General features: G+C 44.1%; 1 protein-coding gene across 14 annotated transcripts in view; it reads right to left on the bottom strand.

Annotated features, from left to right (window-relative positions):
- RNF4 (ring finger protein 4) overlaps positions 1 to 5961 on the bottom strand; it is a 30445-nt gene extending 24484 nt beyond the window's left edge. For 2 of the 14 annotated variants that reach the window (XM_056554967.1, XM_056554969.1), the window contains exons 1-2: positions 5527 to 5673; positions 1877 to 1918 (exon numbers count right to left, since the gene is read on the bottom strand). In XM_056554967.1, the coding sequence (XP_056410942.1) occupies positions 1877 to 1918; positions 5527 to 5565 (81 nt within the window). In that variant the 5' untranslated portion in view covers positions 5566 to 5673. The other 12 variants (XM_056554968.1, XM_056554970.1, XM_056554971.1 and 9 more) reach the window with 11 other exon arrangements.
- Positions 5962 to 14969: the final 9008 nt, after the last annotated feature.

Genomic DNA, 14969 nt, shown 5'->3' with positions numbered 1-14969 from the left:
CTAGTCACAACCACAGTGCTCTCTGCTGACCCCTGCTGTCCATTTTAGGAACTGTCCAGATGAGAAAATCACAATAGCAAACATACACTGCTCTGGACAGTTCCTAAAATGGACAGCAAAGGTCAGCAGAGAGCACTGTGGTAGTGACAGAAGAGAAATCCAAAAAGAAAAGCATTTCCTCTGTAGTATACAGCCCCTAAAAAGTAGGGATCGACCGATACTGTTTTTTTAGGGCCGATACCGATAATCGGTGGAGGTTAGGGCCGATAGCCGATAACTTATACCGATATTCCGGTATAAGTTATCGGCTATATATCCCCCCTCGACACCGCTGCAGGTCATTGATTTAAAGCGGGCGCTTTAAATCAATGTACTGCAGTGTCTTCTGCGGTGCCATAGGCCGCCGCCACCACCCGCTTCTCTCCACTACCTGTCAGGGTGGTCCGGGCCATCCATCCTTCCGTCCTGTAGTGTCCGGCGCCATTCCGGGTGGAGGGTGAACCAGTCCGGGCTGTCCTTCTTCTCCGGCGGTAATCTTCTCCACTCCGGGCAGGCTCCGGCCTAGTACGCTGCATAGACGCCGATGCGCAGTGACCCCCGTGCGCAGCGACGCACCTGATGCCACGGCATAGCGGCGTCTATGCTGCGTTACTAGACCGGAGCCTGCCCGGAATGGAGAAGATGACCCCCGGAGAAGGACAGCCCGGACCGGTTCACCCGGAATGGCGCCGGACACTACAGGACGGAAGGATGGATGGCCCGGACCACCCCCATTACGGGTACGCTTTTATTTTTTTTTATTGACTCGGAGGGTGGGGGAGGGGCCCGACCGGTATAGCGGTATGGGCAAAAATCCATACCGGTATACCGCCCAAGACTACGGTGGGGGGTGCGACGCGGTGGGTCGGTCGCGGTGCGGCGGGTCGGGGGGCGGTGCGGTGGGGGCGGGGCATTATCGGCTTATCGGCAAGGTAATTGCCGATACAGATAATGCCCAAAATCGTGATTATCGGCCGATAATATCGGCCATACCGATAATCGGTCGATCCCTACTAAAAAGTACTGGAAGGATTAAGATTTTTTAATAGAAGTAATTTACAAATCTGTATAACTTTCTGGCACCAGTTGATTTAAAAAAAAAAATTAAAAAAAGTTTTCCACTGGAGTACCCCTTTAATAAAGTGGTGGTCATGTAGAGGGGCACTAGCAATCCATTCACCAGGGGAACACATGGACTGCCATTCTCTCTATAGGTGGAGGTCAATTAAGACATACTTTACAATGTCCAGTCAGATTGGCACTGCGCTTTCTTAGCATCGCCAACGCTTCTTTATTATACATGGGGGAAACCTGTCCACAGGGTCCAGACCAGGGAAGGAGTAAAGGCAGATACCATAAGAGGTTAAGTAACCCAACTAGACCAGTGTTTTCCAACCAGTGTGCGTCTAGCTGTTGCAAAACTACAAATCCCAGCATGCCCAGACAGCCTTCGGCTGTCTGGGCATGCTGGGAGTTGTAGTTTTGCAACAGCTGGAGGCACACTGGTTGGAAAACCAGGGTCCGAGGCATTCATAACCCTGTCTAAACATAAAACATTTTTGGAAAAATGCATTATCTAACTACACTACTCGCCTAGTCAGAATTCCCGAATAAAACACCAAAAGGATGTCATGGCATGCTGGGAGTTGTAGTTCTAGTCAATGAATTAAAGTAGTGACTGAACAGTGTGAACACTTTGTCCCTTCTTGGTGTTGACCGCTTTGACCGGAGAATCTTTAGAGTATGTCGTATATCGGACTATAAAGCTTCCAATAAAACTCAAGGAGATTGTGACAAGAGAAAACAGACCCCGATGGCAATAAATACAGGCACTTACCTTTTCAAGAGACCAGAAAACCAGACGTCCTTTACTGACCTGCTAAAATAAGACAGAAAACGGGATTATACCGAGGGCAAGCGTCGGCTCATTCTACAACCACCCAGCCCTCTATCCCTGGCAGCCGCACATACACACTGCTACTAACGCCTGAGAAACGCGTGCCCATATAGTCACAGCATACAGCAGGAAACCTCGTACACAGAGCTAGGCATCAGCATGTGTACCCGTCTCCACAAGGGGGCACTGTTTAGAGGTGTTAAGAAATAAGGCTGGGTTCACACTACGTTTTTGCCATACTGGTTTCAATTCGTTTTTCTAAAGAAAACCGTATGGCAAAAAAAACGGATGGAACAGTATGGAAAAAAGTAAACCGTATGCGTTTTTAAACAGTATACTGTTTTTAAAAGTGCATACAGTTCCGTCAGTTTTTATAGAAAAAAACCCATACGTTTTTTAAAATTTTGTCCATTTTTAATGGGAGGGGTCTTGGGTGGGGACTTTAGGATTCAAATGCGCATGTGCAAAGTAAAAACGTATACGTTTTTCCCGTATGGAACCGTATACATGTGCGTTTCCCATTGACGCCCATGTTAAAAAAAACGTATGCGGTTGCAGTACGGTTTTTAAACCGGATACAAAATTGTGGTCAACCACTGTTTTGACTCCGGTTTAAAAAACGTACTGCAACCACATACATTTTTTTTTTTAACATGGACATCAATGGGAAACGCACATTTATACGGTTCCATACGGGAAAAACTTATACGTTTTTACTTTGTACATACGCATTTGAATCCTAAAGTCCCCACCCAAGACCCCTCCCATTAAAAATTGACAAAATTTTCAAAAACGTATGGTTTTTTTTTCTATAAAAACTGACGGAACTGTATGCACTTTTAAAAACAGTATACTGTTTAAAAACGCATGCGGTTTACTTTTTTCCATACTGTTCCATCCGGTTTTTTTTTGCCATACGGTTTTCTTTAGAAAAACGGATTGAAAACAGTATGGCAAAAAGGTAGTGTGAACCCAGCCTAACACTGCAGAAAAATCCTTTTATTCCTCTACACCTATACCATAAACCTGCAAAAGAACAACCATGCTGTGATGCTCAGCTTAAAGGGGTACTCCTGTACTTTAAAATGTATCCCCTGTCTATAGGATAGGGGTTAATTTACTGATAACGAGTGGTCCCTGTGCATGGGGTGGGGTCTGCGCTCACTTCATACATTGTCTGTGGAAGCGTTGGCGATACACAAGCACCGTATTTGTCTATCCCCGGTTCTGAAGATAGGGGATAAGTACTCCGCTGGAAATTTTTAAAAAATTAATTTTAAATCAACTGGTGCCAGAGAGTTAAACAAATTTGTAATTTACTTCTATATAAAAATCTTCATCCTTCCAGTACTTATTAGCTGCAGAATACTACAGAGGAAATTCTTTTCTTTTTGGAACACAGAGCTCTCTGCTTAAAAATTATAGGAACTGTCCAAAGCAGGAGAAAATCCCCATAGCAAACATATGCTGCTCTGGACAGTTCCTAAAATGGACAGCAGAGGTCAGCAGAGAGCACTGTGCTCGTGATGTCAGCAGAGAGCTCTGTGTTCCAAAAAGAAAAGAATTTCCTCTGTAGTATTCAGCAGCTAATAAGTACTGGAAGGATTAAGATTTTTTTTAATAGAAGTAATTTACAAATCTGTTTAAGTTTCTGGCACCAGTTGATTAAAAAAAATAATAATAATAATTCCGCCGGAGTACCCCTTTAATGCTCTCTAAGCAGGTAACAGGCAGAGAGGCATTCATTGTGAATGTGCATAAGGACAGAACCCAACACAGAGCAGAGCCTGAGACCTGGATTGGTAACAAAAGTAAATGGTGACACCAACCACATCAAGTGTTCATACCATGGGGCATTGGGCCAGAGTATGGCAGTCACAAGCCATCCTATCCACGGAGGTGACACAATGCACTGGGCAGTCTTATCTGGTTGTGCACATACAATAGGGCAGTAGTCTCCAACCTGCGGACCTACAGATGTTGCAAAACTACAACTCCCAGCATGCCCGGACAGCCATTGGCTGTCCGGGCATGCTGGGAGTTGTAGATTTGCAACATCTGGAGGTCTGCAGGTTGGAGACCACTGCAATAGGGTGAAATCACTAGAGACAGCCTGTGAATGACCATCTGGAAAACTTCTCTATACAACGGAAAATACTTTATTGTATTATCAGCTCAGGGTACTGATAACTTCACATGTAGTGGTGTGAAATGCAGACCCCACTAGGGGACCCCACAGGGGGTGATTAAAGCGTACCCGTCAGATCCAACAAAAAAAGGTTTTATTTTAATAAATCACTCAGTACCTAATCCTGACCATGTACATCTCATTTTTATGTGTCTATAACCTTTATTTATTTACTTTTAATTTGGCTCACTAGTCTGAATTATTCTGAAAGGGAGGGGGCGTGGCCTCATTGTGCAGGTCTCCGCCCCCTCCCTCAGTATCCTGTCCGCTCACATCTCCCCTAGTATTAGCAAAACTACAACTCCCAGGTTGTCCTCACTGACAGTAGCGGGACACAAGATGACAGTGGGAGGATTTTTCCTCCAGCTCTGAGCCCTGCACTCACAGCTGTCAATCAAGGAAGTGTGTCCATGACATAGGTGATGATGCATGGACACAGCAGGACTAGTATGTGTCCAAGCAGGGGGGGGCAGTTGATTGACTGGCTTGTTTAGTATGAAATACTGAAATGTTTCTGATGAAAGCAATTGCAAAACCTATTGGTTATACATGCTTTACAACATATCACAAGTTTTTGTATCTCTGACGTCACATTTAAGGGGGGAGGGGCTGAAATTGAAATGGCACAGGGGATATCGGGGGGGGGGGGGGAGAATGATGTGGCACAGGGGATGATTAAAAAAGCACAGGGGAGGGATCAGAAGGTGTCAGGGAGGAATGAAATGGCACAGAGGGTGATAAAGAGGGGATTGAAATGGCACGGGGGGGGGGGGGGGGTAATGCGGTACAGGGGGATAAAAGGGGAGATCAGCAGAGGGGGTTATGATGTGGCACAGGGGGGGTGATAAGGGGTGGGGGTTGGAAATAGAAATGGCACGGGGGGGATGATGTGGCACAGGGGGGGGTGATAAGGGGTGAGGGTATGAAATAGAAATGGCACGGGGGGGGGGGGGGGGGGGAATTAAATGGCACAGGGTGATTGAAGTGGCCCAGAAGGATCACATGACCTCTCAGTGATGTCACTTTTGGCGGGTTATATAAGTCACCCTTCAGCATCTCTGACACAACACTGTTCTACCGTAAAGCAGCACGTCGCCATCCATATCGTGACGTCCACTTCTACTCATACTTAGGTCCGCCGCCATTTTGGCTTTATCAAAGCTGTGTTGGTAAGGCTCTCTGTTGCCCATAGTAACCAATTAAAGCATAGCTTACTACCGTGATAACAATGAAAGCTGAGCTCTGATTGGTAGCTATGGGCAACAATGGGGGGGGGGGGGGAGTGTAAGAAGAACCTTAAAAAGCTGGGTGACTACGGCAATGGCTACTCACCCAACTTTCTCAAAAACACACATACACTTACATAAGAAAACTACACATGTATACGGCAGAGCCGCCATACCGGGTCACGTGGACAGCAGTGAGGCCTAGCGTCCAGCATATGACAGGCCGGGGCCCTCCGACGTCACAGTGTGGCCCCCGCAGGATCACGTGACTACCCCCTTGCCTCCTTCTACTCTCAGCCTCCCCGCCTATGGCACCCACCCCTCAACTCACCCTCATAAACGGCTTCTCCGGTTAACGGTCCCGTCCAGACCATAAGACATTTCGAGTCGTAACTATCAACTGTCTAGTTTTCAAATCGATCCGACTTCCGGTTCCGTGAACGGTATTCTGGGAATTGTAGTATTAGAGCAGGGTAGATGCTATTTCCTAGCCAGCTAAAGGACGTCTGATGATGTCATGACCATGTGACTATACTCGATTCGACTTCGACGGTATTCTGGGAATTGTAGTCTTAGAGCAGTGCAAGTTGGGAGTAGGCGCATGCGTACTGATGCTTTATTTTAACGTCTTCTGGTGGGGGTGTTCTACCTCCGTTTTGTCTGCAGATGGCAGTAGAGCTGTGATAGTGGATACGAAGTGCTTCTGTGCACGTTCACACAGGCGGTTCTACTGCGGGTTTGAGCAGCGGCAAATCAGATTGACTTCAATGGGTTCTGCTGTGAAACTCGCTGTACACCCGCTCATATGGCTGTGTGCACACTGCGCTTTTGTTTCCCACTGTATTTTTGTTTCCGTTTGACGTATATATTTATATAGACTTGAAAAAAAGTCATATGTTAACCCCTTAAGGACCTTTAACCTTTATCATTTTTGCACTTTCGTTTTTTCCTCCTCCCCTCTAATAATCATAACGCTTTCCATATGAGGGCTTGTTTTTTGTTTGTTTTTTGCACCACTAATTGTACTTTGTAATGACATCTCTCATTTTACCACAAAATCTACGGTAAAACCAGAAAAAAATTATTTGTTGGGCAAAACTGAATAAAAAATTCCATTTTGCAACTTTTGAAGGCTTTCGTTTCTACGCAGTGTTTTTTTCCTGTAACAATGAAACCTTATCATTATTTTGTATAACCACTATATATAGGCTTTGGTTTTGTTTTTTTTACTACTTTTAACCCCTTAAAGACCCGGGGGTTTTCCGTTTTTGCATTTCCATTTTTTCCTCATCACCTTCGAAAAATCATAACGCTTTCAATTTTGCACATAAAATTCCATATGATGGCTTATTTTTTGCGCCACCAATTCTACTTTGCAGTGACATTAGTCATTTTACCAAAAAATCCACGGGAAACGGAAAAAAATTCATTGTGCTACAAAATTGGAAAAAAAAAGTGCAATTTTGTAACTTTTGGGGTCTTCCGCTTCTGCGCAGTGCATTTTTTCGGTAAAAATTACACCTTATCTTTATTCTGTAGGTCCATACAATTAAAATGATACCCTACTTATATAGGTTTGATTTTGTCGCACTTCTGGAAAAAATCATAACTACATGCAGGAAAATTTATATGTTAAAAATTCTCATCTTCTGACCTATAACTTTTTTATTTTTCCACATACGGGCCGGTATGAGGACTCATTTTTTGCGCCGTAATCTTAAGTTTTTATCGGTACCATTTTTGTATTGATTGGACTTTTTGATCGCTTTTATAAATTTTTTTCTGATATGTGAAGAAAAAAGACACAATTCAGGACTTTTTTTTTTTTACACTTACGCTATTGACCGTGCGGTTTAATTAATGTTACATTTTAATAGTTCTGACATTTACCCACGCGATGATACCACATATGTTTATTTTTGTTAAAAAAAATGGGAAAAGGAGGGTGATTTAAACTTGTATTAAATGAGGGGCTTATTCACATTTATAAACACATTTTTCCTCACACTTTTTTAACTTTTTTTGTTTCCTCATAGGAGACTATTACATGTAATCTTTAGATTGCAGACACTGAACAATGCTGTGCCTCAGCACAGCATTGATCTGTGTTATCGGCGCTCCATTACTACAGGCTGCCATGGCTTTCTGCAACAAAAGAGCGCCGATTAGATGGCGGGGAAGCAGATTATAGACTTCCTTATGTCCTAACAGCTGATTGGGACCCAGCGATTTCACTGCGGGTGCCCTCATCTGCTACCTTGAGCTGCCGGGATGTGTTTTCCAGGACTTTTAGACAATTTGATTGTGGCGTTTAAACGAGGGAAATTCTGTTGCTGGCCGGGACAACTGAGACGTAATGGAGGGGTCCTGATCAGCTAAGAGGATGGGCGGAGGGTCCCTACCTGCCACTGACAGCCTGAACTATTGGAGTGTCGATAACACTTATCAATGCTGTGCTATTGTTCAGTATATGCAATCGCAAGGGACTACAGTGACCCCCCCCCCCCCACCTACGAAGGCCCCAACATACGATAATTTCAACATGCGATGGCCTTTCAGAGGCCATCACATGTTGAAGGCAGCATCAACATACGCTGCTTTTGTATGTCGGGGCCATCGCATAAACGGCTATCCGGCAAAGCAGACTGCTTCAGTGTTTACCGTGCCCCATGTGCTGCGGTGATGATCACTCAACTGTCCTTGGGGCACCGGCGCATCCTCTTCCGGTACGCTGCATCGCTGGCGCTCTCCTGCGTCGTCATCGCCGCACACGCCATCCTGTCATCCATTAGGAGCGGTGTTCGTAGTGACATGATGGCGGCGACAGAGAGCGAGGATCCCGGGGAAGCAGAGACGTCCGGATAGTCTTGGACTCCCCGGGGGCGAGGCAACAGCGATGGAGGGCGAAATCCAGGGCAGCGGTGACGGTCCGGAGCGGCGGGGACAGGTGAGTATACCTTCCTATTCTTTACATTGCACGGATCCCTCAACATACGATGGTTTCAACAAACGATGGTTCATTTGGAATGGATTACCATCGTATGTTGAGGGATCACTGTATATATATGGACATTTATCAATGGGTTTAGTCAGGTTTTCTTTACTATAATTGTTGCAAAATTGTCGCAACTGCGACTACACGATTTTTCGTGCAACATTCTGACTGGAAAGCGAGAAAAGCAAGTTTTCCAAAAATTAACTACGTAGTAATAATTTTAAAATGGACTACGGGTAGTCAGGTATTTATTAACTGCCACAGTCGCAACTGCGCAAAAAAAAGTCGCAACAGGGTTAAAAATTGACTAAATTTACTCCAGCTCAAACATGGAGCAGAAAAAGCTACTACCAAAGTAATAAAGGAAAAATTTCTTACGTGAAAGAAAATTATCAACAGGCTGAAAGCAGTAGATAAATAAGTCGCACATAAGCAAAAAAAAAGTAAGGAAAAAATTACTAAAAAAAAGAAGACATAAGCAAACACTGATAAATGTCCCTCATAGTGTCTAAAACAGTAAAAAAAAAAAAAAAATTTGGAAAAAATAAAAGGTAATAATCTTTCCTAACACAAGTATGAATCACACCCCATTTTCCCGTTTTAAAATAAAATAATGCAAATAAACATAAACATTTGTGGTATTGCCGCATGCATAAATGTTCAAACTATTAAAATATAACATTAACCTGTTAAGGACGGCGGGCGTCCATACGCCCCGTTTTAAAGACCTTAACCCCTTAAGGACGCAGGACGTAAATGTACGTCCTGGTGCGGTGGTACTTAACGCACCAGGACGTACATTTACGTCCTAAGCATAACCGCGGGCATCGGAGCGATGCCCGTGTCATGCGCGGCTGATCCCGGCTGCTGATCGCAGCCAGGGATCCGCCGGCAATGTGCGACGCCCACGATCTCGCAGGCGTCCGCCATTAACCCCTCAGGTGCCGGGATCAATACAGATCCCGGCATCTGCGGCAGTGCGCGATTTGAATGAATGATCGGATCGCCCGCAGCGCTGCTGCGGGGATCCGATCATTCATAACGCCGCACGGAGGTCCCCTCTCCTTCCTCCGTGCGGCTCCCGGCGTCTCCTGCTCTGGTCTGAGATCGAGCAGACCAGAGCAGGAGATGACCGATAATACTGATCTGTTCTATGTCCTATACATAGAACAGATCAGTATTAGCAATCATGGTATTGCTATGAATAGTCCCCTATGGGGACTATTCAAGTGTAAAAAAAAATGTAAAAAAATGTAAAAGTAAAAGTAAAAAAAAAGTGGAAAATTCCCTCCCCCAATAAAAAAGTAAAACGTCCGTTTTTTCCTATTTTACCCCCAAAAAGTGTAAATTTTTTTTTTATAGACATATTTGGTATCGCCGCATGCGTAAATGTCCGAACTATTAAAATAAAATGTTAATGATCCCGTACGGTTAACGGCGTGAACAAAAAAAAAAAAAGTCCAAAATTCCTACTTTTTTTAATACATTTTATTAAAAAAAAAATTATTAAAAATGTATTAAAAGTTTTTTATATGCAAATGTAGTATCAAAAAAAAGTACAGATCATGGCGCAAAAAATGAGCCCCCATACCGCCGCTTATACGGAAAAATAAAAAAGTTATAGGTCATCAAAATAAATGGATTATAAACGTACTAATTTGGTTAAAAAGTTTGTGATTTTTTTTAAGCGCAACAATAATATAAAAGTATATAATAATGGGTATCATTTTAATCGTATTGACCCTCAGAATAAAGAACACACATCATTTTTACCGTAAATTGTATGGCGTGAAAACGAAACCTTCCAAAATTAGCAAAATTGCGTTTTTCGTTTTAATTTCCCCACAAAAATAGTGTTTTTTGGTTGCGCCATACATTTTATGATATAATGAGTTATGTCATTACAAAGGACAACTGGTCGCGCAAAAAACAAGCCCTCATACTAGTCTGTGGAGGAAAATATAAAAGAGTTATGATTTTTAGAAGGCGAGGAGGAAAAAATGAAAACGTAAAAATTAAATTGTCTGAGTCCTTAAGGCCAAAATGGGCTGAGTCCTTAAGGGGTTAAGGACTGAGGGCGTATGGATACGTGGGAATTCCGGTCCCCGCCGCTAGCCGGTTGGGGACCGGATCGGGATGCCTGCTTCTGACCAATGGAAGCACAGGACAGGGGGTTGCCATGGAAACCCCCCCGTTCTGCCCACCCCTGGATGTCGGGCAGAACAGAGGGAGAAGATGGAGGCCTGTACCTGAGGAGAAGATGCGTGGGTCCCGACGATCATCGCAGACATCCAGCGGAGATCACGGATCAGGTACGGAAACAACGGTGGGGGGGGGAGAAATGAAAGTGAAAGTAAAGTGATCTTTACTGTGGCAACCACTAGGAAGGTCGGACTGCAACTCCCAGCATGCCCAGACAGCCAAAGGCTGTCTGGGCATGTTGGGAGTTGTAGTTTTGCAACATCTGGAGGGTCACAGTTTGGAGACCACTGTTACAGTGTTGCCCAAATGGTAGCCCTCCAGATGTTGCCAAACTACAACTCTCAGCATGCCTAGACCGCCCAGGCATGCTGGGAGTTGTAGTTCTGTAACATCTGTCCCTTCAGATTTTGCAATTTTCATGAAATTTTTGAAAATTGCTGCTCTACTTTGAAGCCCTCTAATTTTTTCAAAAAGTAAAAATATTTTCATTTTATGATGCCAACATAAAGTGGACATATTGTATTTGTGAAGAAAAATAAAAAATTTTTGGAATATCCATTTTCCCTACAAGCAGAGAGCTTCAAAGTTAGAAAAATGCAATATTTTCAAAATTTTCATGAAATTTGGGGATTTTTCACCAAGAAATGATGCAAGTAACGCCGAAAATTTACCACCAAAATAAAGTAGAATATGTCACAAAAAAACAATCTCAGAATCAGAATATTCGGTAAAAGCGTTTTAGAGTTATTAACGCTTAAAGTGACGGTGGTCAGAATTGCGGAAAAGGGCTCAGTCCTTAAGGTGAAAAAGGGCTCAGTCCTTAAGGGGTTAAACCACACAGTCAATGACATAAACATAAAAAATACCAAAAAGCCCAAAATTGCTTATTTTTGGTCATGTACCATAAAAATGTATAAAAAGCAGCCAAAAAACCCCATTAAAGGGGTAGTCCAGTGCTGAAAAGCTTATCTCCTATCCTAAGGATAGGGGATAAGTTGCAGATCTCCTGTACGGGGCCCCAGGTTGCTGGACGAAGGCAGCGCTCCGGCTCTGCTATAGAGTTGTATTGAGGGGGCCTGTGGAAAATGAAAGAAGCAATCTGATTGGTTGCTATGGGCAACTGCACCATTCTTCCTCTGCACAGGTTTTGATAAATCTCCCCCCTTGTGTTGTTTGGGTTAGAAGTTACGTCATCAACAAAGAGGAAGATCAAACCTTAAGCAGAGAAACAGTGGAGCAGTTGCCCATAGCAACCATTAAGATTCCTGCTCTGATTTTTTTGGAGACCTTTTTAATAAATGAAAGCAAATGCTCCACTTTTCCTTTGCGCAAAGTTTGATAAATCTATATATTTATTTCTGCAGCATAGCCAACGTGGGTTTCTAGTGGAAATATGTGGATGGCCTATACTAAAGATAGGTCACCAACATGTTTTCACTCGAAACCCCCCTGTTAAGCATTACTGTCATATGGATAAACGTGGTGAAACATGTTGTCCAGACATATAGATGTGGCCAAGACAATTTGCTGAAGTTCAAACCGAGCATCAGAGTAGGAAAATAAATGAGGGATGTACGTGACTGTGAACGTGGCATGGTTGTCTGTGCCAGACAGGATGGTCTAAGTATTTCAGAAACCACCGATCTACTTGGATTTTCACACACAACCATCTCTGGGGTTTACAAAGAATGGTCCAAAAAAGATCCAGTGAGCTTGTGTGGACAAAAATGCCTTGTTGATGTCAGAGGAGAATGGGCAGACTGGTTAGAGATGACAGAAACACAAGGTATGCAGAATGCTATCTCTGAATGCACAATACATCCAACCTTGAAACAGATGGGCTACAGCAACAGAAGACAACGCCACTCCTGTCAGCTAAGAACAGTAGACTGAGGCTATCATTTACACAGGATCACCAAAACTGGACAGTGGAAAACCAGAAGAATGTTGCCTTGTCTGATGAGTCTTGGTTCCAGCTGAGATATTCAGATGGCAGAGTCAGAATTTGGCAAAAACAACATGACCACATGGATCCATCCTGCCATTTATCAGCAGTTCAGGCTGGTGGTGGTGTATTGGTGTTGGGGACATCATCTTGGCACACTTTGGGCCCCTTAGTACCAATTGAGTATTGGTTAAACATTACAGCCTACATGAGTATTGTTACTGACCATGTCCATCCCTCTATGACCACAGTGGACACATCTTCTGATGATACTTCCAGCAGGATAATGCACCATGTCACATCACATCATCTCATACATGACTATGAGGGCACTGTATCCAATGGCCTCCACAGTCACCAGATCTCAATCCGGTATAGAAGCGTTAATTTTTAACGTAAATTTGTTTTCCCTTAGTCCTAACAGCAGCACAAGTGGGGTGTTCTGCCCCTGTGAAGCTGGCAGGACGGTGGAATTTTTAATTCCTCCCAAGTAATTAGCATTTTAATTATCTCCCCCATAAAAGGCCTCCTCCCCTAGGCCACATTGCTTATATAACAAGTAAAAAAACGGGAAATTTGTGTGCTGCTGTTAGGACTAAGGGAAAACAAATTTACGTAAAAAATTAACGCTTCCCTTACGTCCTAACCAGCAGCACAAGTGGGGACTTAGCAAGTAACAACACAAATAGGGAGGGACTACGGCAGAGCAGCACTTAGGATAGACTGCCCAAAGGCCAACTCTTCCAAATGTTTGGCATTAACCCTGTAATGACTGATAAATGTGTTATGGGTGCCCCAAGACCGCACAGGACAGAAAAAAGCAATGTGGCTTAGGGGAGGAGGCCTTTTATGGGGGAGATAATTAAAATGCTAATTACTTGGGCGGAATTAAAAATTCCACCGTCCTGCCAGCTTCACAGGGGCAGAACACCCCACTTGTGCTGCTGGTTAGGACGTAAGGGAACAGTAGATTCATGGATGTGCAGCTGACAGATCTGCAGTAACTACACAATGCCATCATGTCCGTATGGACCAAATCTCTGAGGAATGTTTCCAGCTCCTTGTAGAAAGTGCGCCATGAAGAATGAAGGCAAAAGGGGGCCCAACCAGGTATTACCAAGGTGTATCTAATAAACAATGGACAATACGTCAAAAGATAATTCAAATGACAGTGATGGTAAAATGTTAATTCTGTAGTATATAATGTAGGTAAGAGAGGCCTGAGATTGGTTACAGGTAGAGGGTGCGAGAGCTGGGTTCAAAGTGCGCCCACTCAAAGGCAGGGTCCATGGCAGAACTGCTCAGTGAAACCTCATACGGCTTATACTTGTACTCAGCCTAAGGGTTTAGTCACATGACATGGTAAAGCTTTTGAAGGGATTTGATGCAGTTTTTGGACATGGGTTGTTTGTTTTTATTGTTTCATCTTTAAAAACTGTAAAACGTATGCAGTTTATGGAACAGTTTTCTAGGACTTTTTTTTATAAATTGCTGCTACTTCATTTACAGTCACTAAATGGTTTTCTTACATTACATCCTAAATATTCTGCATCATTTGGCCTGCAGATGGAGCTGTAGTCAAATCACAAACAAGTTCCACCAATGGAGAGAAAAGTAAGGAGAGCAGACATGTGCCTAAAGCGCGTAGTGATCAAGTAGACCTCAAAATCCAAGCGACTAAGACTAAGGCCAAGGCCAAGGCCAAAACATTAGGGCTTGTGGGGTGGGTGGGTGATTGTCACTTATCTGCCAAAGAGATGACCTGGATTTAAACACACCCATTTTGCATAGGTGCAGGAGCAGATGTCACAGCCCATTCCATCATATCCCAAACAAGTTCAATGTGGATACAGGTAGGCAATGTGGAGAATTGCTTCGCAATGAGGAGAGGAACGGAGCACTCACCCGGTAAGCTGGCTGCAGCAGAGTGTCTCAAATCACGTCAGGTCAGTGAAGGAGCAGGGAGGTGGTAGATGGTAACGGGGGAGTTCAGGCGTCGGTTGTGGACCGTATCACACCATTAGGCCCTCAGGGGCCTGACGAAGCACCTAACGGTGTGATACGGTCCGTGCCCGATGTCTGAACTCCCCCGTTGCCATCTACCGCCTCCCTAAGGGGCCTGACAAAACACTTAACGGTGTGATACGATCCGTACCTGACGCCTGAACTCCCCTGTTACCATCTGCCGCCTCCCTAAGGGGCCTGACAAAACACCTAACGGTGTGATTCGATCCGTGCCCAACGCCTGAACTCCCCTGCTTCCATCTACCGCCTCCCTGCTCCTTCACTGACCTGACGTGATTTGAGACACTCTGCTGCAGCCAGTTTACCGGGTGAGTGCTCCGTTCCTCTCCTCATTGCGAAGCCATTGTTCGTCTATTGTTCTGTGTGTGTAGCACCACCAGCAGCACTTGTTCACACTCCACGTTAACACCGCCAAATATAACAGTAAGGAAAACAGTGCATAACATACAGTG

The sequence above is a fragment of the Hyla sarda genome, chromosome 1 (genome assembly GCF_029499605.1).
Source record: "Hyla sarda isolate aHylSar1 chromosome 1, aHylSar1.hap1, whole genome shotgun sequence".
In the NCBI taxonomy this organism is placed as follows: Eukaryota; Metazoa; Chordata; class Amphibia; order Anura; family Hylidae; genus Hyla; species Hyla sarda.
Note: the sequence above shows the minus strand (reverse complement) of the source record. Positions and strands in the feature narration are given on the sequence as shown.